Source organism: Schistocerca americana, chromosome 8 (assembly GCF_021461395.2).
Source record: "Schistocerca americana isolate TAMUIC-IGC-003095 chromosome 8, iqSchAmer2.1, whole genome shotgun sequence".
In the NCBI taxonomy this organism is placed as follows: domain Eukaryota; kingdom Metazoa; phylum Arthropoda; class Insecta; order Orthoptera; family Acrididae; genus Schistocerca; species Schistocerca americana.
The window spans coordinates 30,699,031-30,723,987 of NC_060126.1; the positions used below are offsets into that span (position 1 = coordinate 30,699,031).

Genomic DNA, 24,957 nt, shown 5'->3' on the forward strand with positions numbered 1-24,957 from the left:
TACCCACCTTCCACCCGGAGGTGGGTGTTATAACTCAGTTTCTACCCACCTTCCACACGGAGGTGGGTAGTATAACTCAGTTACTACCCACCTTCCACACGGAGGTGGATGTTATAACTCAGTTACTACCCACCTTCCACACGGAGGTGGGTAGTATAACTCAGTTACTACTCACCTTCCACACGGAGGTGGGTAGTATAACTCAGTTTCTACCCACCTTCCACACGGAGGTGGGTAGTATAACTCAGTTTCTACCCACCTTCCACATGGAGGTGGGTAGTATAACTCAGTTTCTACCCACCTTCCACACGGAGGTGGGTAGTATAACTCAGTTACTACCCACCTTCCACACGGAGGTGGGTAGTATAACTCAGTTACTACCCACCTTCCACACGGAGGTGGGTAGTATAACTCAGTTTCTACCCACCTTCCACACGGAGGTGGGTAGTATAACTCAGTTTCTACCCACCTTCCACACGGAGGTGGGTAGTATAACTCAGTTTCTACGAACCTTCCACACGGAGGTGGGTAGTATAACTCAGTTACTACTCACCTTCCACACGGAGGTGGGTAGTATAACTCAGTTTCTACCCACCTTCCACACGGAGGTGGGTAGTATAACTCAGTTACTACCCACCTTCCACACGGAGGTGGGTAGTATAACTCAGTTTCTACCCACCTTCCACACGGAGGTGGGTAGTATAACTCAGTTTCTAAACACCTTCCACACGGAGGTGGGTAGTATAACTCAGTTACTACCCACCTTCCACACGGAGGTGGGTAGTATAACTCAGTTTCTACCCACCTTCCACACGGAGGTGGGTAGTATAACTCAGTTTCTACCCACCTTCCACACGGAGGTGGGTAGTATAACTCAGTTTCTACCCACCTTCCACACGGAGGTGGGTAGTATAACTCAGTTACTACTCACCTTCCACACGGAGGTGGGTAGTATAACTCAGTTTCTACCCACCTTCCACACGGAGGTGGGTAGTATAACTCAGTTACTACCCACCTTCCACACGGAGGTGGGTAGTATAACTCAGTTTCTACCCACCTTCCACACGGAGGTGGGTAGTATAACTCAGTTTCTGCCCACCTTCCACACGGAGGTGGGTAGTATAACTCAGTTACTACCCACCTTCCACACGGGGGTGGGTAGTATAACTCAGTTACTACCCACCTTCCACACAGAGGTGGGTAGTATAACTCAGTTTCTACCCACCTTCCACACGGAGGTGGGTAGTATAACTCAGTTACTACCCACCTTCCACACGGAGGTGGGTAGTATAACTCAGTTACTACCCACCTTCCACACGGAGGTGGGTAGTATAACTCAGTTTCTACCCACCTTCCACACGGAGGTGGGTGTTATAACTCAGTTTCTACCCACCTTCCACACGGAGGTGGGTAGTATAACTCAGTTACTACCCACCTTCCACACGGAGGTGGGTGTTATAACTCAGTTACTACCCACCTTCCACACGGAGGTGGGTAGTATAACTCAGTTACTACCCACCTTCCACACGGAGGTGGGTAGTATAACTCAGTTTCTACCCACCTTCCACACGGAGGTGGGTAGTATAACTCAGTTTCTACCCACCTTCCACACGGAGGTGGGTAGTATAACTCAGTTTCTACCCACCTTCCACACGGAGGTGGGTAGTATAAGTCAGTTACTACCCACCTTCCACACGGAGGTGGGTGTTATAACTCAGTTTCTACCCACCTTCCACACGGAGGTGGGTAGTATAACTCAGTTTCTACCCACCTTCCACACGGAGGTGGGTAGTATAACTCAGTTACTACTCACCTTCCACACGGAGGTGGGTAGTATAACTCAGTTACCACCCACCTTCCACACGGAGGTGGGTAGTATAACTCAGTTACTACCCACCTTCCACACGGAGGTGGGTAGTATAACTCGGTTTCTACCCACCTTCCACACGCAGGTGGGTAGTATAACTCAGTTACTACCCACCTTCCTCACGGAGGTGGGTAGTATAACTCAGTTACTACCCACCTTCCACATGGAGGTGGGTAGTATAACTCAGTTTCTACCCACCTTCCACACGGAGGTGGGTAGTATAACTCAGTTTCTACCCACCTTCCACACGGAGGTGGGTAGTATAACTCAGTTTCTACCCACCTTCCACACGGAGGTGGGTAGTATAACTCAGTTTCTACCCACCTTCCACACGGAGGTGGGTAGTATAACTCAGTTTGTACCCACCTTCCACACGGAGGTGGGTAGTATAACTCAGTTACTACCCACCTTCCACACGGAGGTGGGTGTTATAACTCAGTTACTACCCACCTTCCACACGGAGGTGGGTAGTATAACTCAGTTACTACCCACCTTCCACACGGAGGTGGGTAGTATAACTCAGTTTCTACCCACCTTCCACACGGAGGTGGGTAGTATAATTCAGTTTCTACCCACCTTCCACACGGAGGTGGGTAGTATAACTCAGTTTCTACCCACCTTCCACACGGAGGTGGGTAGTATAACTCAGTTACTACCCACCTTCCACACGGAGGTGGGTGTTATAACTCAGCTTCTACCCACCTTCCACACGGAGGTGGGGAGTATAACTCAGTTTCTACCCACCTTCCACACGGAGGTGGGTAGTATAACTCAGTTACTACTCACCTTCCACACGGAGGTGGGTAGTATAACTCAGTTACCACCCACCTTCCACACGGAGGTGGGTAGTATAACTCAGTTACTACCCACCTTCCACACGGAGGTGGGTAGTATAACTCGGTTTCTACCCACCTTCCACACGCAGGTGGGTAGTATAACTCAGTTACTACCCACCTTCCTCACGGAGGTGGGTAGTATAACTCAGTTACTACCCACCTTCCACACGGAGGTGGGTAGTATAACTCAGTTTCTACCCACCTTCCACACGGAGGTGGGTAGTATAACTCAGTTTCTACCCACCTTCCACACGGAGGTGGGTAGTATAACTCAGTTTCTACCCACCTTCCACACGGAGGTGGGTAGTATAACTCAGTTTCTACCCACCTTCCACACGGAGGTGGGTAGTATAACTCAGTTTGTACCCACCTTCCACACGGAGGTGGGTAGTATAACTCAGTTTCTACCCACCTTCCACACGGAGGTGGGTAGTATAACTCAGTTTCTACCCACCTTCCACACGGAGGTGGGTAGTATAACTCAGTTTCTACCCACCTTCTACACAGAGGTGGGTAGTATAACTTAGTTTCTACCCACCTTCCACACGGAGGTGGGTAGTATAACTCAGTTTCTACCCAAACTCCACACGAAGGTGGGTAGTAAAACTCAGTTTCTACCCACCTTCCACACGGAGGTGGGTAGTATAGCTCAATTTCTACCCACCTTCCACACGGAGGTGGGTAGTATAACTCAGTTACTACCCACCTTCCACACGGAGGTGGGTAGTATAACTCAGTTTCTGCCCACCTTCCGCACGGAGGTGGGTAGTATAACTCAGTTACTACCCACCTTCCACACGGAAGTGGGTAGTATAACTCAGTTTCTACCCACCTTCCACACGGAGGTGGGTAGTATAACTCAGTTACTACCCACCTTCCACACGGAGGTGGGTGTTATAACTCAGTTTCTACCCACCTTCCACACGGAGGTGGGTAGTATAACTCAGTTTCTACCCACCTTCCACACGGAGGTGGGTAGTATAACTCAGTTTCTACCCAACTTCCACACGGAGGTGGGTAGTATAACTCAGTTTCTACCCACCTTCCACACGGAGGTGGGTAGTATAACTCAGTTTCTACCCACCTTCCACACGGAGGTGGGTAGTATAACTCAGTTTCTACCCAACTTCCACACGGAGGTGGGTAGTATAACTCAGTTTCTACCCACCTTCCACACGGAGGTGGGTAGTATAACTCAGTTACTACTCACCCTCCACACGGAGGTGGGTAGTATAACTCAGTTACCACCAACCTTCCACACGGAGGTGGGTAGTATAACTCAGTTACTACCCACCTTCCACACGGAGGTGGGTAGTATAACTCAGTTACTACCCACCTTCCACACGGAGGTGGGTAGTATAACTCAGTTTCTACCCACCTTCCACACGGAAGTGGGTAGCATAACTCAGTTTCTACCCACCTTCCACACGGAGGTGGGTAGTATAACTCAGTTTCTACCCACCTTCCACACGGAGGTGGGTACTATAACTCAGTTTCTACCCACCTTCCACACGGAGGTGGGTAGTATAACTCAGTTTCTACCCACCTTCCACACGGAGGTGGGTAGTATAACTCAGTTACTACTCACCTTCCACATGGAGGTGGGTAGTATAACTCAGTTTCTACCCACCTTCCATACGGAGGTGGGTAGTATAACTCAGTTTCTACCCACCTTCCACACGGAAGCGGGTAGCATAACTCAGTTTCTACCCACCTTCCACACGGAGGTGGGTAGTATAACTCAGTTTCTACCCACCTTCCACACGGATGTGGGTAGTATAACTCAGTTTCTACCCACCTTCCACACGGAGGTGGGTAGTATAACTCAGTTTCTACCCACCTTCCACACGGAGGTGGGTACTATAACTCAGTTTCCACCCAACTTCCACACGGAGGTGGGTAGTATAACTCAGTTTCTACCCACCTTCCACACGGAGGTGGGTAGTATAACTTAGTTACTACTCACCTTCCACACGGAGGTGGGTAGTATAACTCAGTTTCTACCCAAACTCCACACGAAGGTGGGTAGTAAAACTCAGTTTCTACCCACCTTCCACACGGAGGTGGGTAGTATAACTCAGTTTCTGCCCACCTTCCGCACGGAGGTGGGTAGTATAACTCAGTTACTACCCACCTTCCACACGGAAGTGGGTAGTAGAACTCAGTTTCTACCCACCTTCCACACGGAGGTGGGTAGTATAACTCAGTTACTACCCACCTTCCACACGGAGGTGGGTGTTATAACTCAGTTTCTACCCACCTTCCACACGGAGGTGGGTAGTATAACTCAGTTTCTACCCACCTTCCACACGGAGGTGGGTAGTATAACTCAGTTTCTACCCAACTTCCACACGGAGGTGGGTAGTATAACTCAGTTTCTACCCACCTTCCACACGGAGGTGGGTAGTATAACTCAGTTTCTACCCACCTTCCACACGGAGGTGGGTAGTATAACTCAGTTTCTACCCAACTTCCACACGGAGGTGGGTAGTATAACTCAGTTTCTACCCACCTTCCACACGGAGGTGGGTAGTATAACTCAGTTACTACTCACCCTCCACACGGAGGTGGGTAGTATAACTCAGTTACCACCAACCTTCCACACGGAGGTGGGTAGTATAACTCAGTTACTACCCACCTTCCACACGGAGGTGGGTAGTATAACTCAGTTACTACCCACCTTCCACACGGAGGTGGGTAGTATAACTCAGTTTCTACCCACCTTCCACACGGAAGTGGGTAGCATAACTCAGTTTCTACCCACCTTCCACACGGAGGTGGGTAGTATAACTCAGTTTCTACCCACCTTCCACACGGAGGTGGGTACTATAACTCAGTTTCTACCCACCTTCCACACGGAGGTGGGTAGTATAACTCAGTTTCTACCCACCTTCCACACGGAGGTGGGTAGTATAACTCAGTTACTACTCACCTTCCACATGGAGGTGGGTAGTATAACTCAGTTTCTACCCACCTTCCATACGGAGGTGGGTAGTATAACTCAGTTTCTACCCACCTTCCACACGGAAGCGGGTAGCATAACTCAGTTTCTACCCACCTTCCACACGGAGGTGGGTAGTATAACTCAGTTTCTACCCACCTTCCACACGGAGGTGGGTAGTATAACTCAGTTTCTACCCACCTTCCACACGGAGGTGGGTAGTATAACTCAGTTTCTACCCACCTTCCACACGGAGGTGGGTACTATAACTCAGTTTCCACCCAACTTCCACACGGAGGTGGGTAGTATAACTCAGTTTCTACCCACCTTCCACACGGAGGTGGGTAGTATAACTTAGTTACTACTCACCTTCCACACGGAGGTGGGTAGTATAACTCAGTTACCACCCACCTTCCACATGAAGGTGGGTAGTATAACTCAGTTTCTACCCACCTTCCACACGGAGGTGGGTAGTATAACTCAGTTTCTACCCACCTTCCACACGGAGGTGGGTAGTATAACTCAGTTACTACTCACCTTCCACACGGAGGTGGGTAGTATAACTCAGTTACCACCCACCTTCCACACGGAGGTGGGTAGTATAACTCAGTTACTACTCACCTTCCACACGGAGGTGGGTAGTATAACTCAGTTACCACCCACCTTCCACACGGAGGTGGGTAGTATAACTCAGTTACTACTCACCTTCCACACGGAGGTGGGTAGTATAACTCAGTTACCACCCACCTTCCACACGGAGGTGGGTAGTATAACTCAGTTTCTACCCACCTTCCACACGGAGGTGGGTACTATAACTCAGTTTCCACCCAACTTCCACACGGAGGTGGGTAGTATAACTCAGTTTCTACCCACCTTCCACACGGAGGTGGGTACTATAACTCAGTTTCCACCCAACTTCCACACGGAGGTGGGTAGTATAACTCAGTTTCTACCCACCTTCCACACGGAGGTGGGTACTATAACTCAGTTTCCACCCAACTTCCACACGGAGGTGGGTAGTATAACTCAGTTTCTACCCACCTTCCACACGGAGGTGGGTAGTATAACTCGGTTACTACTCACCTTCCACACGGAGGTGGGTAGTATAACTCAGTTTCTACCCACCTTCCACACGGAGGTGGGTAGTATAACTCAGTTTCTACCCACCTTCCACACGGAGGTGGGTAGTATAACTCAGTTTCTACCCACCTTCCACACGGAGGTGGGTAGTATAACTCAGTTACTACTCACCTTCCACACGGAGGTGGGTAGTATAACTCAGTTACCACCCACCTTCCACACGGAGGTGGGTAGTATAACTCAGTTACTACCCACCTTCCACACGGAGGTGGGTAGTATAACTCGGTTTCTACCCACCTTCCACACGCAGGTGGGTAGTATAACTCAGTTACTACCCACCTTCCTCACGGAGGTGGGTAGTATAACTCAGTTACAACCCACCTTCCACACGGAGGTGGGTAGTATAACTCAGTTTCTACCCACCTTCCACACGGAGGTGGGTAGTATAACTCAGTTTCTACCCACCTTCCACACGGAGGTGGGTAGTATAACTCAGTTTCTACCCACCTTCCACACGGAGGTGGGTAGTATAACTCAGTTTCTACCCACCTTCCACACGGAGGTGGGTAGTATAACTCAGTTTGTACCCACCTTCCACACGGAGGTGGGTAGTATAACTCAGTTTCTACCCACCTTCCACACGGAGGTGGGTAGTATAACTCAGTTTCTACCCACCTTCCACACGGAGGTGGGTAGTATAACTCAGTTTCTACCCACCTTCTACACAGAGGTGGGTAGTATAACTTAGTTTCTACCCACCTTCCACACGGAGGTGGGTAGTATATCTCAGTTTCTACCCAAACTCCACACGAAGGTGGGTAGTAAAACTCAGTTTCTACCCACCTTCCACACGGAGGTGGGTAGTATAGCTCAATTTCTACCCACCTTCCACACGGAGGTGGGTAGTATAACTCAGTTACTACCCACCTTCCACACGGAGGTGGGTAGTATAACTCAGTTTCTGCCCACCTTCCGCACGGAGGTGGGTAGTATAACTCAGTTACTACCCACCTTCCACACGGAGGTGGGTAGTATAACTCAGTTTCTACCCACCTTCCACACGGAGGTGGGTAGTATAACTCAGTTACTACCCACCTTCCACACGGAGGTGGGTGTTATAACTCAGTTTCTACCCACCTTCCACACGGAGGTGGGTAGTATAACTCAGTTTCTACCCACCTTCCACACGGAGGTGGGTAGTATAACTCAGTTTCTACCCACCTTCCACACGGAGGTGGGTAGTATAACTCAGTTTCTACCCAACTTCCACACGGAGGTGGGTAGTATAACTCAGTTTCTACCCACCTTCCACACGGAGGTGGGTAGTATAACTCAGTTTCTACCCACCTTCCACACGGAGGTGGGTAGTATAACTCAGTTTCTACCCAACTTCCACACGGAGGTGGGTAGTATAACTCAGTTTCTACCCACCTTCCACACGGAGGTGGGTAGTATAACTCAGTTACTACTCACCCTCCACACGGAGGTGGGTAGTATAACTCAGTTACCACCAACCTTCCACACGGAGGTGGGTAGTATAACTCAGTTACTACCCACCTTCCACACGGAGGTGGGTAGTATAACTCAGTTACTACCCACCTTCCACACGGAGGTGGGTAGTATAACTCAGTTTCTACCCACCTTCCACACGGAAGTGGGTAGCATAACTCAGTTTCTACCCACCTTCCACACGGAGGTGGGTAGTATAACTCAGTTTCTACCCACCTTCCACACGGAGGTGGGTACTATAACTCAGTTTCTACCCACCTTCCACACGGAGGTGGGTAGTATAACTCAGTTTCTACCCACCTTCCACACGGAGGTGGGTACTATAACTCAGTTTCCACCCAACTTCCACACGGAGGTGGGTAGTATAACTCAGTTTCTACCCACCTGCTACACGGAGGTGGGTAGTATAACTTAGTTACTACTCACCTTCCACACGGAGGTGGGTAGTATAACTCAGTTACCACCCACCTTCCACATGAAGGTGGGTAGTATAACTCAGTTTCTACCCACCTTCCACACGGAGGTGGGTAGTATAACTCAGTTTCTACCCACCTTCCACACGGAGGTGGGTAGTATAACTCAGTTACTACTCACCTTCCACACGGAGGTGGGTAGTATAACTCAGTTACCACCCACCTTCCACACGGAGGTGGGTAGTATAACTCAGTTTCTACTCACCTTCCACATGGAGGTGGGTAGTATAACTCAGTTTCTACCCACCTTCCATACGGAGGTGGGTAGTATAACTCAGTTTCTACCCACCTTCCACACGGAAGTGGGTAGCATAACTCAGTTTCTACCCACCTTCCACACGGAGGTGGGTAGTATAACTCAGTTTCTACCCACCTTCCACACGGAGGTGGGTAGTATAACTCAGTTTCTACCCACCTTCCACACGGAGGTGGGTAGTATAACTCAGTTTCTACCCACCTTCCACACGGAGGTGGGTACTATAACTCAGTTTCCACCCAACTTCCACACGGAGGTGGGTAGTATAACTCAGTTTCTACCCACCTTCCACACGGAGGTGGGTAGTATAACTTAGTTACTACTCACCTTCCACACGGAGGTGGGTAGTATAACTCAGTTACCACCCACCTTCCACATGAAGGTGGGTAGTATAACTCAGCTTCTACCCACCTTCCACACGGAGGTGGGTAGTATAACTCAGTTTCTACCCACCTTCCACACGGAGGTGGGTAGTATAACTCAGTTACTACTCACCTTCCACACGGAGGTGGGTAGTATAACTCAGTTACCACCCACCTTCCACACGGAGGTGGGTAGTATAACTCAGTTACTACTCACCTTCCACACGGAGGTGGGTAGTATAACTCAGTTACCACCCACCTTCCACACGGAGGTGGGTAGTATAACTCAGTTACTACTCACCTTCCACACGGAGGTGGGTAGTATAACTCAGTTACCACCCACCTTCCACACGGAGGTGGGTAGTATAACTCAGTTTCTACCCACCTTCCACACGGAGGTGGGTACTATAACTCAGTTTCCACCCAACTTCCACACGGAGGTGGGTAGTATAACTCAGTTTCTACCCACCTTCCACACGGAGGTGGGTACTATAACTCAGTTTCCACCCAACTTCCACACGGAGGTGGGTAGTATAACTCAGTTTCTACCCACCTTCCACACGGAGGTGGGTACTATAACTCAGTTTCCACCCAACTTCCACACGGAGGTGGGTAGTATAACTCAGTTTCTACCCACCTTCCACACGGAGGTGGGTAGTATAACTCAGTTACTACTCACCTTCCACACGGAGGTGGGTAGTATAACTCAGTTACCACCCACCTTCCACACGGAGGTGGGTAGTATAACTCAGTTTCTACCCACCTTCCACACGGAGGTGGGTACTATAACTCAGTTTCCACCCAACTTCCACACGGAGGTGGGTAGTATAACTCAGTTTCTACCCACCTTCCACACGGAGGTGGGTACTATAACTCAGTTTCCACCCAACTTCCACACGGAGGTGGGTAGTATAACTCAGTTTCTACCCACCTTCCACACGGAGGTGGGTACTATATTTCAGTTTCCACCCAACTTCCACACGGAGGTGGGTAGTATAACTCAGTTTCTACCCACCTTCCACACGGAGGTGGGTAGTATAACTCAGTTACTACTCACCTTCCACACGGAGGTGGGTAGTATAACTCAGTTTCTACCCACCTTCCACACGGAGGTGGGTAGTATAACTCAGTTTCTACCCACCTTCCACACGGAGGTGGGTACTATAACTCAGTTTCCACCCAACTTCCACACGGAGGTGGGTAATATAACTCAGTTACCACCCACCTTCCACATGAAGGTGGGTAGTATAACTCAGTTTCTACCCACCTTCCACACGGAGGTGGGTACTATAACTCAGTTTCTACCCACCTTCCACACGGAGGTGGGTAGTATAACTCAGTTTCTACCCACCTTCCACACAGAGGTGGGTACTATAACTCAGTTTCCACCCAACTTCCACACGGAGGTGGGTAGTATAACTCAGTTTCTACCCACCTTCCACACGGAGGTGGGTAGTATAACTCAGTTACTACTCACCTTCCACACGGAGGTGGGTAGTATAACTCAGTTACCACCCACCTTCCACACGGAGGTGGGTAGTATAACTCAGTTACCACCCAACTTCCACACGGAGGTGGTTAGTATAACTCAGTTACTACTCACCATCCACACGGAGGTGGGTAGTATAACTCAGTTACCACCCACCTTCCACACGGAGGTGGGTAGTATAACTCAGTTTCTACCCACCTTCCACACGGAGGTGGGTACTATAACTCAGTTTCCACCCAACTTCCACACGGAGGTGGGTAGTATAACTCAGTTTCTACCCACCTTCCACACGGAGGTGGGTAGTATAACTCAGTTTCTACCCAACTTCCACACGGAGGTGGGTAGTATAACTCAGTTTCTACCCACCTTCCACACTGAGGTGGGTAGTATAACTCAGTTTCTACCCACCTTCCACACGGAGGTGGGTAGTATAACTCAGTTTCTACCCAACTTCCACACGGAGGTGGGTAGTATAATTCAGTTTCTACCCACCTTCCACACGGAGGTGGGTAGTATAACTCAGTTACTACTCACCTTCCACACGGAGGTGGGTAGTATAACTCAGTTACCACCAACCTTCCACACGGAGGTGGGTAGTATAACTCAGTTACTACCCACCTTCCACACGGAGGTGGGTAGTATAACGCAGTTACTACCCACCTTCCACACGGAGGTGGGTAGTATAACTCAGTTTCTACCCACCTTCCACACGGAAGTGGGTAGCATAACTCAGTTTCTACCCACCTTCCACACGGAGGTGGGTAGTATAACTCAGTTTCTACCCACCTTCCACACGGAGGTGGGTACTATAACTCAGTTTCTACCCACCTTCCACACGGAGGTGGGTAGTATAACTCAGTTTCTACCCACCTTCCACACGGAGGTGGGTAGTATAACTCAGTTACTACTCACCTTCCACATGGAGGTGGGTAGTATAACTCAGTTTCTACCCACCTTCCATACGGAGGTGGGTAGTATAACTCAGTTTCTACCCACCTTCCACACGGAAGTGGGTAGCATAACTCAGTTTCTACCCACCTTCCACACGGAGGTGGGTAGTATAACTCAGTTTCTACCCACCTTTCACACGGAGGTGGGTAGTATAACTCAGTTTCTACCCACCTTCCACACGGAGGTGGGTAGTATAACTCAGTTTCTACCCACCTTCCACATGGAGGTGGGTACTATAACTCAGTTTCCACCTAACTTCCACACGGAGGTGGGTAGTATAACTCAGTTTCTACCCACCTTCCACACGGAGGTGGGTAGTATAACTCAGTTACTACTCACCTTCCACACGGAGGTGGGTAGTATAACTCAGTTACCACCCACCTTCCACACAGAGGTGGGTAGTATAACTCAGTTTCTACCCACCTTCCACACGGAGGTGGGTAGTATAACTCAGTTACTACTCACCTTCCACACGGAGGTGGGTAGTATAACTCAGTTACCACCCACCTTCCACACGGAGGTGGGTAGTATAACTCAGTTACTACTCACCTTCCACACGGAGGTGGGTAGTATAACTCAGTTACCACCCACCTTCCACACGGAGGTGGGTAGTATAACTCAGTTACCACCCACCTTCCACACGGAGGTGGGTAGTATAACTCAGTTTCTACTCACCTTCCACACGGAGGTGGGTAGTATAACTCAGTTACTACTCACCTTCCACATGAAGGTGGGTAGTATAACTCAGTTTCTACCCACCTTCCACACGGAGGTGGGTAGTATAACTCAGTTTCTACCCACCTTCCACACGGAGGTGTGTAGTATAACTCAGTTACTACTCACCTTCCACACGGAGGTGGGTAGTATAACTCAGTTACCACCCACCTTCCACACGGAGGTGGGTAGTATAACTCAGTTACTACTCACCTTCCACACGGAGGTGGGTAGTATAACTCAGTTACCACCCACCTTCCAACCGGAGGTGGGTAGTATAACTCAGTTACTACCCACCTTCCACACGGAGGTGGGTAGTATAACTCAGTTACCACCCACCTTCCACACGGAGGTGGGTAGTATAACTCAGTTTCTACCCACCTTCCACACGGAGGTGGGTACTATAACTCAGTTTCCACCCAACTTCCACACGGAGGTGGGTAGTATAACTCAGTTTCTACCCACCTTCCACACGGAGGTGGGTAGTATAACTCAGTTTCTACCCACCTTCCACACGGAGGTGGGTAGTATAACTCAGTTACTACTCACCTTCCACACGGAGGTGGGTAGTATAACTCAGTTACCACCCACCTTCCACACGGAGTCGGGTAGTATAACTCAGTTACCACCCACCTTCCACATGAAGGTGGGTAGTATAACTCAGTTTCTACCCACCTTCCACACGGAGGTGGGTAGTATAACTCAGTTTCTACCCACCTTCCACACGGAGGTGGGTAGTATAACTCAGTTACTACTCACCTTCCACACGGTGGTGGGTAGTATAACTCAGTTACCACCCACCTTCCACACGGAGGTGGGTAGTATAACTCAGTTACTACTCACCTTCCACACGGAGGTGGGTAGTATAACTCAGTTACCACCCACCTTCCACATGAAGGTGGGTAGTATAACTCAGTTTCTACCCACCTTCCACACGGAGGTGGGTAGTATAACTCAGTTTCTACCCACCTTCCACACGGAGGTGGGTAGTATAACTCAGTTACTACTCACCTTCCACACGGAGGTGGGTAGTATAACTCAGTTACCACCCACCTTCCACACGGAGGTGGGTAGTATAACTCAGTTACTACTCACCTTCCACACGGAGGTGGGTAGTATAACTCAGTTACCACCCACCTTCCACACGGAGGTGGGTAGTATAACTCAGTTTCTACCCACCTTCCACACGGAGGTGGGTAGTATAACTCAGTTTCCACCCAACTTCCACACGGAGGTGGGTAGTATAACTCAGTTTCCACCCAACTTCCACACGGAGGTGGGTAGTATAACTCAGTTTCTACCCACCTTCCACACGGAGGTGGGTAGTATAACTCAGTTTCTACCCACCTTCCACACGGAGGTGGGTAGTATAACTCAGTTTCTACCCACCTTCCACACGGAGGTGGGTAGTATAACTCAGTTACTACTCACCTTCCACACGGAGGTGGGTAGTATAACTCAGTTTCTACCCACCTTCCACACGGAGGTGGGTAGTATAACTCAGTTTCTACCCACCTTCCACAAGGAGGTGGGTAGTATAACTCAGTTTCTACCCACCTTCCACACGGAGGTGGGTAGTATAACTCAGTTTCTACCCACCTTCCACACGGAGGTGGGTACTATAACTCAGTTTCCACCCAACTTCCACACGGAGGTGGGTAGTATAACTCAGTTTCCACCCAACTTCCACACGGGGGTGGGTAGTATAACTCAGTTTCTACCCACCTTCAACACGGAGGTGGGTAGTATAACTCAGTTTCTACCCACCTTCCACACGGAGGTGTGTAGTATAACTCAGTTTCTACCCACCTTCCACACGGAGGTGGGTAGTATAACTCAGTTTCTACCCACCTTCCACACGGAGGTGGGTACTATAACTCAGTTTCCACCCAACTTCCACACGGAGGTGGGTAGTATAACTCAGTTTCTACCCACCTTCCACACGGAGGTGGGTAGTATAACTCAGTTTCTACCCACCTTCCACACGGAGGTGGGTAGTATAACTCAGTTTCTACCCACCTTCCACACGGAGGTGGGTAGTATAACTCAGTTTCTACCCACCTTCCACACGGAGGTGGGTAGTATAACTCAGTTTCTACCCACCTTCCACACGGAGGTGGGTAGTATAACTCAGTTTCTACCCACCTTCCACACGGAGGTGGGTACTATAACTCAGTTTCTACCCACCTTCCACACGGAGGTGGGTAGTATAACTCAGTTTCTACCCACCTTCCACACGGAGGTGGGTAGTATAACTCAGTTTCTACCCACCTTCCACACGGAGGTGGGTAGTATAACTCAGTTTCTACCCACCTTCCACACGGAGGTGGGTAGTATAACTCAGTTTCTACCCACCTTCCACACGGAGGTGGGTAGTATAAATCAGTTTCTACCCACCTTCCACATGAAGGTGGGTAGTATAACTCAGTTTCTACCCACCTTCCACATGAAGGTGGGTAGTATAACTCAGTTTCCACCCAACTTCCACACGGAGGTGGGTAGTATAACTCAGTTTCTACCCACCTTCCACACGGAGGTGGGTAGTATAACTCAGTTTCTACCCACCTTCCACACGGAGGTGGGTAGTATAACTCAGTTTCTACTTACCTTCCACACGGAGGTGGGTAGTATAACTCAGTTTCTACCCACCTTCCACACGGAGGTGGGTAGTATAACTCAGTTTCTACCCACCTTCCACATGAAGGTGGGTAGTATAACTCAGTTTCTACCCACCTTCCACACGGAGGTGGGTAGTATAACTCAGTTACTACTCACCTTCCACACGGAGGTGGGTAGTATAACTCAGTTTCTACCCACCTTCCACACGGAGGTGGGTAGTATAACTCAGTTTCTACCCACCTTCCACACGGAGGTGGGTAGTATAACTCAGTTTCTACCCACCTTCCACACGGAGGTGGGTAGTATAACTCAGTTTCTACCCACCTTCCACACGGAGGTGGGTACTATAACTCAGTTTCCACCCAACTTCCACACGGAGGTGGGTAGTATAACTCAGTTTCCACCCAACTTCCACACGGAGGTGGGTAGTATAACTCAGTTTCTACCCACCTTCCACACGGATTTGGGTAGTATAACTCAGTTTCTACCCACCTTCCACACGGAGGTGTGTAGTATAACTCAGTTTCTACCCACCTTCCACACGGAGGTGGGTAGTATAACTCAGTTTCTACCCACCTTCCACACGGAGGTGGGTACTATAACTCAGTTTCCACCCAACTTCCACACGGAGGTGGGTAGTATAACTCAGTTTCTACCCACCTTCCACACGGAGGTGGGTAGTATAACTCAGTTTCTACCCACCGTCCACACGGAGGTGGGTAGTATAACTCAGTTTCTACCCACCTTCCACACGGAGGTGGGTAGTATAACTCAGTTTCTACCCACCTTCCACACGGAGGTGGGTACTATAACTCAGTTTCTACCCACCTTCCACACGGAGGTGGGTAGTATAACTCAGTTTCTACCCACCTTCCACACGGAGGTGGGTAGTATAACTCAGTTTCTACCCACCTTCCACACGGAGGTGGGTAGTATAACTCAGTTTCTACCCACCTTCCACACGGAGGTGGGTAGTATAACTCAGTTTCTACCCACCTTCCACACGGAGGTGGGTAGTATAACTCAGTTTCTACCCACCTTCCACACGGAGGTGGGTAGTATAACTCAGTTTCTACCCACCTTCCACATGAAGGTGGGTAGTATAACTCAGTTTCTACCCACCTTCCACATGAAGGTGGGTAGTATAACTCAGTTTCCACCCAACTTCCACACGGAGGTGGGTAGTATAACTCAGTTTCTACCCACCTTCCACACGGAGGTGGGTAGTATAACTCAGTTTCTACCCACCTTCCACACGGAGGTGGGTAGTATAACTCAGTTTGTACCCACCTTCCACACGGAGGTGGGTAGTATAACTCAGTTTCTACCCACCTTCCACACGGAGGTGGGTAGTATAACTCAGTTTCTACCCACCTTCCACATGAAGGTGGGTAGTATAACTCAGTTTCTACCCACCTTCCACATGAAGGTGGGTAGTATAACTCAGTTTCCACCCAACTTCCACACGGAGGTGGGTAGTATAACTCAGTTTCTACCCACCTTCCACACGGAGGTGGGTAGTATAACTCAGTTTCTACCCACTTTCCACATGAAGGTGGGTACTATAACTCAGTTTCTACCCACCTTCCACACGGAGGTGGGTAGTATAACTCAGTTACTACTCACCTTCCACACGGAGGTGGGTAGTATAACTCAGTTACCACCCACCTTCCACACGGAGGTGGGTAGTATAACTCAGTTTCTACCCACCTTCCACACGGTGGTGGGTAGTATAACTCAGTTTCTACCCACCTTCCACACGGAGGTGGGTAGTATAACTCAGTTTGTACCCACCTTCCACACGGAGGTGGGTAGTATAACTCAGTTTCTACCCACCTTCCACACGGAGGTGGGTAGTATAACTCAGTTTCTACCCACCTTCCACACGGAGGTGGGTAGTATAACTCAGTTTCTACCCACCTTCCACACGGTGGTGGGTAGTATAACTCAGTTTCTACCCACCTTCCACACGGAGGTGGGTAGTATAACTCAGTTTCTACCCACCTTCCACACGGAGGTGGGTAGTATAACTCAGTTTCTACCCACCTTCCACACGGAGGTGGGTAGTATAACTCAGTTACTACCCACCTTCCACACGGAGGTGGGTAGTATAACTCAGTTACTACCCACCTTCCACACGGAGGTGGGTAGTATAACTCAGTTACCACCCACCTTCCACACGGAGGTGGGTAGTATAACTCAGTTTCTACCCACCTTCCACACGCAGGTGGGTAGTATAACTCAGTTACTACCCACCTTCCTCACGGAGGTGGGTAGTATAACTCAGTTACTACCCACCTTCCACACGGAGGTGGGTAGTATAACTCAGTTTCTACCCACCTTCCACACGGAGGTGGGTAGTATAACTCAGTTTCTACCCACCTTCCACACGGAGGTGGGTAGTATAACTCAGTTTCTTCCCACCTTCCACACGGAGGTGGGTAGTATAACTCAGTTACTACCCACCTTCCACACGAAGGTGGGTAGTATAACTCAGTTTTTACCCACCTTCCACACGGAGGTGGGTAGTATAACTCAGTTACTACCCACCTTCCACACGGAGGTGGGTACTATAACTCAGTTTCTACCCACCTTCCACACGGAGGTGGGTAGTATAACTCAGTTTCTACCCACCTTCCACACGGAGGTGGGTAGTATAACTCAGTTTCTACCCACCTTCCACACGGAGGTGGGTAGTATAACTCAGTTTCTACCCACCTTCCACACGGAGGTGGGTAGTATAACTCAGTTTCTACCCACCTTCCACACGGAGGTGGGTAGTATAACTCAGTTTCTACCCACCTTCCACACGGAGGTGGGTAGTATAACTCAGTTACTACCCACCTTCCACACGGAGGTGGGTAGTATAACTCAGTTTGTACCCACCTTCCACACGGAGGTGGGTAGTATAACTCAGTTTCTACCCACCTTCCACACGGAGGTGGGTAGTATAACTCAGTTTCTACCCACCTTCCACACGGAGGTGGGTAGTATAACTCAGTTTGTACCCACCTTCCACACGGAGGTGGGTAGTATAACTCAGTTTGTACCCACCTTCCACACGGAGGTGGGTAGTATAACTCAGTTTCTACCCACCTTCCACACGGAGGTGGGTAGTATAACTCAGTTTCTACCCACCTTCCACACGGAGGTGGGTAGTATAACTCAGTTTCTACCCACCTTCCACACGGAGGTGGGTAGTATAACTCAGTTACTACCCACCTTCCACACGGAGGTGGGTAGTATAACTCAGTTTGTACCCACCTTCCACACGGAGGTGGGTAGTATAACTCAGTTACTACCCACCTTCCACACGGAGGTGGGTAGTATAACTCAGTTTCTACCCACCTTCCACACGGAGGTGGGTAGTATAACTCAGTTTCTACCCACCTTCCACACGGAGGTGGGTAGTATAACTCAGTTTCTACCCACCTTCCACACGGAGGTGGGTAGTATAACTCAGTTTCTACCCAACTTCCACACGGAGGTGGGTAGTATAACTCAGTTTCTACCCACCTTCCACACGGAGATGGGTAGTATAACTCAGTTTGTACCCACCTTCCACACGGAGGTGGGTAGTATAACTCAGTTTCTACCCACCTTCCACACGGAGGTGGGTAGTATAACTCAGTTTCTACCCACCTTCCACACGGAGGTGGGTAGTATAACTCAGTTTCTACCCACCTTCCACACGGAGGTGGGTAGTATAACTCAGTTTCTACCCACCTTCCACACGGAGGTGGGTAGTATAACTCAGTTTCTACCCACCTTCCACACGGAGGTGGGTAGTATAACTCAGTTTCTACCCACCTTCCACACGGAGGTGGGTAGTATAACTCAGTTACTACCCACCTTCCACACGGAGGTGGGTAGTATAACTCAGTTTGTACCCACCTTCCACACGGAGGTGGGTAGTATAACTCAGTTACTACCCACCTTCCACACGGAGGTGGGTAGTATAACTCAGTTTGTACCCACCTTCCACACGGAGGTGGGTAGTATAACTCAGTTTCTACCCACCTTCCACACGGAGGTGGGTAGTATAACTCAGTTTCTACCCACCTTCCACACGGAGGTGGGTAGTATAACTCAGTTTCTACCCACCTTCCACACGGAGGTGGGTAGTATAACTCAGTTTCTACCCACCTTCCACACGGAGGTGGGTAGTATAACTCAGTTTCTACCCACCTTCCACACGGAGGTGGGTAGTATAACTCAGTTTCTACCCACCTTCCACACGGAGGTGGGTAGTATAACTCAGTTTCTACCCACCTTCCACACGGAGGTGGGTAGTATAACTCAGTTTCTACCCACCTTCCACACGGAGGTGGGTAGTATAACTCAGTTTGTACCCACCTTCCACACGGAGGTGGGTAGTATAACTCAGTTACTACCCACCTTCCACACGGAGGTGAGTAGTATAACTCAGTTTGTACCCACCTTCCACACGGAGGTGGGTAGTATAACTCAGTTTCTACCCACCTTCCACACGGAGGTGGGTAGTATAACTCAGTTTGTACCCACCTTCCACACGGAGGTGGGTAGTATAACTCAGTTTCTACCCACCTTCCACACGGAGGTGGGTAGTATAACTCAGTTTCTACCCACCTTCCACACGGAGGTGGGTAGTATAACTCAGTTTCTACCCACCTTCCACACGGAGGTGGGTAGTATAACTCAGTTTCTACCCACCTTCCACACGGAGGTGGGTAGTATAACTCAGTTTGTACCCACCTTCCACACGGAGGTGGGTAGTATAACTCAGTTTCTACCCACCTTCCACACGGAGGTGGGTAGTATAACTCAGTTTGTACCCACCTTCCACACGGAGGTGGGTAGTATAACTCAGTTTCTACCCACCTTCCACACGGAGGTGGGTAGTATAACTCAGTTTCTACCCACCTTCCACACGGAGGTGGGTAGTATAACTCAGTTTCTACCCACCTTCCACACGGAGGTGGGTAGTATAACTCAGTTTCTACCCACCTTCCACACGGAGGTGGGTAGTATAACTCAGTTTCTACCCACCTTCCACACGGAGGTGGGTAGTATAACTCAGTTTCTACCCACCTTCCACACGGAGGTGGGTAGTATAACTCAGTTTGTACCCACCTTCCACACGGAGGTGGGTAGTATAACTCAGTTTCTACCCACCTTCCACACGGAGGTGGGTAGTATAACTCAGTTTCTACCCACCTTCCACACGTAGGTGGGTAGTATAACTCAGTTTCTACCCACCTTGCACACGGAGGTGGGTAGTATAACTCAGTTTCTACCCACCTTCCACACGGAGGTGGGTAGTATAACTCAGTTTCCACCCACCTTCCACACGGAGGTGGGTAGTATAACTCAGTTTCTACCCACCTTCCACACGGAGGTGGGTAGTATAACTCAGTTTCTACCCACCTTCCACACGGAGGTGGGTAGTATAACTCAGTTTGTACCCACCTTCCACACGGAGGTGGGTAGTATAACTCAGTTTCTACCCACTTCCACACGGAGGTGGGTAGTATAACTCAGTTTCTACCCACCTTCCACACGGAGGTGGGTAGTATAACTCAGTTTCTACCCACCTTCCACACGGAGGTGGGTAGTATAACTCAGTTTGTACCCACCTTCCACATGGAGGTGGGTAGTATAACTCAGTTTCTACCCACCTTCCACACGGAGGTGGGTAGTATAACTCAGTTTCTACCCACCTTCCACACGGAGGTGGGTAGTATAACTCAGTTTCTACCCACCTTCCACACGGAGGTGGGTAGTATAATTCAGTTTGTACCCACCTTCCACACGGAGGTGGGTAGTATAACTCAGTTTCTACCCACCTTCCACACGGAGGTGGGTAGTATAACTCAGTTTCTACCCACCTTCCACACGGAGGTGGGTAGTATAACTCAGTTTCCACCCACCTTCCACACGGAGGTGGGTAGTATAACTCAGTTTCTACCCACCTTCCACACGGAGGTGGGTAGTATAACTCAGTTTCTACCCACCTTCCACACGGAGGTGGGTAGTATAACTCAGTTTCTACCCACCTTCCACACGGAGAAGGGTAGTATAACTCAGTTTCTACCCACCTTCCACACGGAGGTGGGTAGTATAACTCAGTTTCTACCCACCTTCCACACGGAGGTGGGTAGTATAACTCAGTTTCTACCCACCTTCCACACGGAGGTGGGTAGTATAACTCAGTTTGTACCCACCTTCCACACGGAGGTGGGTAGTATAACTCAGTTACTACCCACCTTCCACACGGAGGTGGGTAGTATAACTCAGTTTGTACCCACCTTCCACACGGAGGTGGGTAGTATAACTCAGTTTCTACCCACCTTCCACACGGAGGTGGGTAGTATAACTCAGTTTCTACCCACCTTCCACACGGAGGTGGGTAGTATAACTCAGTTTCTACCCACCTTCCACACGGAGGTGGGTAGTATAACTCAGTTTCTACCCACCTTCCACACGGAGGTGGGTAGTATAACTCAGTTTCTACCCACCTTCCACACGGAGGTGGGTAGTATAACTCAGTTTGTACCCACCTTCCACATGGAGGTGGGTAGTATAACTCAGTTTCTACCCACCTTCCACACGGAGGTGGGTAGTATAACTCAGTTTCTACCCACCTTCCACACGGAGGTGGGTAGTATAACTCAGTTTCTACCCACCTTCCACACGGAGGTGGGTAGTATAACTCAGTTTGTACCCACCTTCCACACGGAGGTGGGTAGTATAACTCAGTTTCTACCCACCTTCCACACGGAGGTGGGTAGTATAACTCAGTTTCTACCCACCTTCCACACGGAGGTGGGTAGTATAACTCAGTTTCCACCCACCTTCCACACGGAGGTGGGTAGTATAACTCAGTTTCTACCCACCTTCCACACGGAGGTGGGTAGTATAACTCAGTTTCTACCCACCTTCCACACGGAGGTGGGTAGTATAACTCAGTTTCTACCCACCTTCCACACGGAGAAGGGTAGTATAACTCAGTTTCTACCCACCTTCCACACGGAGGTGGGTAGTATAACTCAGTTTCTACCCACCTTCCACACGGAGGTGGGTAGTATAACTCAGTTTGTACCCACCTTCCACACGGAGGTGGGTAGTATAACTCAGTTACTACCCACCTTCCACACGGAGGTGGGTAGTATAACTCAGTTTGTACCCACCTTCCACACGGAGGTGGGTAGTATAACTCAGTTTCTACCCACCTTCCACACGGAGGTGGGTAGTATAACTCAGTTTCTACCCACCTTCCACACGGAGGTGGGTAGTATAACTCAGTTTCTACCCACCTTCCACACGGAGGTGGGTAGTATAACTCAGTTTCTACCCACCTTCCACACGGAGGTGGGTAGTATAACTCAGTTTGTACCCACCTTCCACACGGAGGTGGGTAGTATAACTCAGTTACTACCCACCTTCCACACGGAGGTGGGTAGTATAACTCAGTTTGTACCCACCTTCCACACGGAGGTGGGTAGTATAACTCAGTTTCTACCCACCTTCCACACGGAGGTGGGTAGTATAACTCAGTTTCTACCCACCTTCCACACGGAGGTGGGTAGTATAACTCAGTTTCTACCCACCTTCCACACGGAGGTGGGTAGTATAACTCAGTTTCTACCCACCTTCCACACGGAGGTGGGTAGTATAACTCAGTTTCTACCCACCTTCCACACGGAGGTGGGTAGTATAACTCAGTTTGTACCCACCTTCCACATGGAGGTGGGTAGTATAACTCAGTTTCTACCCACCTTCCACACGGAGGTGGGTAGTATAACTCAGTTTCTACCCACCTTCCACACGGAGGTGGGTAGTATAACTCAGTTTCTACCCACCTTCCACACGGAGGTGGGTAGTATAACTCAGTTTGTACCCACCTTCCACACGGAGGTGGGTAGTATAACTCAGTTTCTACCCACCTTCCACACGGAGGTGGGTAGTATAACTCAGTTTCTACCCACCTTCCACACGGAGGTGGGTAGTATAACTCAGTTTCCACCCACCTTCCACACGGAGGTGGGTAGTATAACTCAGTTTCTACCCACCTTCCACACGGAGGTGGGTAGTATAACTCAGTTTCTACCCACCTTCCACACGGAGGTGGGTAGTATAACTCAGTTTCTACCCACCTTCCACACGGAGAAGGGTAGTATAACTCAGTTTCTACCCACCTTCCACACGGAGGTGGGTAGTATAACTCAGTTTCTACCCACCTTCCACACGGAGGTGGGTAGTATAACTCAGTTTCTACCCACCTTCCACACGGAGGTGGGTAGTATAACTCAGTTTGTACCCACCTTCCACACGGAGGTGGGTAGTATAACTCAGTTACTACCCACCTTCCACACGGAGGTGGGTAGTATAACTCAGTTTGTACCCACCTTCCACACGGAGGTGGGTAGTATAACTCAGTTTCTACCCACCTTCCACACGGAGGTGGGTAGTATAACTCAGTTTCTACCCACCTTCCACACGGAAGTGGGTAGTATAACTCAGTTTCTACCCACCTTCCACACGGAGGTGGGTAGTATAACTCAGTTTCTACCCACCTTCCACACGGAGGTGGGTAGTATAACTCAGTTTCTACCCACCTTCCACATGGAGGTGGGTAGTATAACTCAGTTTCTACCCACCTTCCACACGGAGGTGGGTAGTATAACTCAGTTTCTACCCACCTTCCACACGGAGGTGGGTAGTATAACTCAGTTTCTACCCACCTTCCACACGGAGGTGGGTAGTATAACTCAGTTTCTACCCACCTTCCACACGGAGGTGGGTAGTATAACTCAGTTTCTACCCACCTTCCACACGGAGGTGGGTAGTATAACTCAGTTTCTACCCACCTTCCACACGGAGGTGGGTAGTATAACTCAGTTTCTACCCACCTTCCACACGGAGGTGGGTAGTATAACTCAGTTACTACCCACCTTCCACACGGAGGTGGGTAGCATAACTCAGTTTCTACCCACCTTCCACACGGAGGTGGGTAGTATAACTCAGTTTGTACCCACCTTCCACACGGAGGTGGGTAGTATAACTCAGTTTCTACCCACCTTCCACACGGAGGTGGGTAGTATAACTCAGTTTCTACCCACCTTCCACACGGAGGTGGGTAGTATAACTCAGTTACTACCCACCTTCCACACGGAGGTGGGTAGTATAACTCAGTTTCTACCCACCTTCCACACGGAGGTGGGTAGTATAATTCAGTTTCTACCCACCTTCCACACGGAGGTGGGTAGTATAACTCAGTTTCTACCCACCTTCCACACGGAGGTGGGTAGTATAACTCAGTTTCTACCCACCTTCCACACGGAGGTGGGTAGTATAACTCAGTTTGTACCCACCTTCCACACGGAGGTGGGTAGTATAACTCAGTTTCTACCCACCTTCCACACGGAGGTGGGTAGTATAACTCAGTTTCTACCCACCTTCCACACGGAGGTGGGTAGTATAACTCAGTTTGTACCCACCTTCCACACGGAGGTGGGTAGTATAACTCAGTTTCTACCCACCTTCCACACGGAGGTGGGTAGTATAACTCAGTTTGTACCCACCTTCCACACGGAGGTGGGTAGTATAACTCAGTTTGTACCCACCTTCCACACGGAGGTGGGTAGTATAACTCAGTTTCTACCCACCTTCCACACGGAGGTGGGTAGTATAACTCAGTTTGTACCCACCTTCCACACGGAGGTGGGTAGTATAACTCAGTTTCTACCCACCTTCCACACGGAGGTGGGTAGTATAACTCAGTTTCTACCCACCTTCCACACGGAGGTGGGTAGTATAACTCAGTTTCTACCCACCTTCCACACGAAGGGTGGGTAGTATAACTCAGTTTCTACCCACCT

At 49.6% G+C, this 24,957-nt stretch overlaps 2 protein-coding genes across 2 annotated transcripts in view; both read left to right on the forward strand.

Annotated features, from left to right (window-relative positions):
- Positions 1-6,062: 6,062 nt before the first annotated feature.
- On the forward strand, positions 6,063-8,648 carry LOC124544952 (mucin-12-like). The gene is made up of 2 exons (XM_047123698.1): positions 6,063-7,454; positions 7,539-8,648. Exons 1-2 carry the CDS (start codon positions 6,063-6,065, stop codon positions 8,646-8,648), a joined length of 2,502 nt encoding a protein of 833 aa, XP_046979654.1.
- A 690-nt stretch (positions 8,649-9,338) lies between these two features.
- LOC124544953 (mucin-12-like) overlaps positions 9,339-24,957 on the forward strand; it is a 155,491-nt gene continuing 139,872 nt past the window's right edge. Inside the window, exons 1-3 of the mRNA XM_047123700.1 lie at positions 9,339-20,264; positions 20,307-20,558; positions 20,600-24,883. Coding sequence (XP_046979656.1) covers positions 9,339-20,264; positions 20,307-20,558; positions 20,600-24,883 — 15,462 coding nt within the window. The remainder of the gene's footprint in view (positions 20,265-20,306; positions 20,559-20,599; positions 24,884-24,957) is intronic.

What these genes read in the sequence shown, in the direction of transcription:
- LOC124544952 (XM_047123698.1), top strand. Translation starts at nt 6,063, where the DNA reads ATGAAGGTGGGTAGTATAACTCAGTTTCTACCCACCTTCCACACGGAG. An exon ending in TACCCACCTTCTACACAGAG is followed by an intron (nt 7,455 to 7,538) that starts GTGGGTAGTATA and finishes CTCCACACGAAG; the next exon opens with GTGGGTAGTAAAACTCAGTT.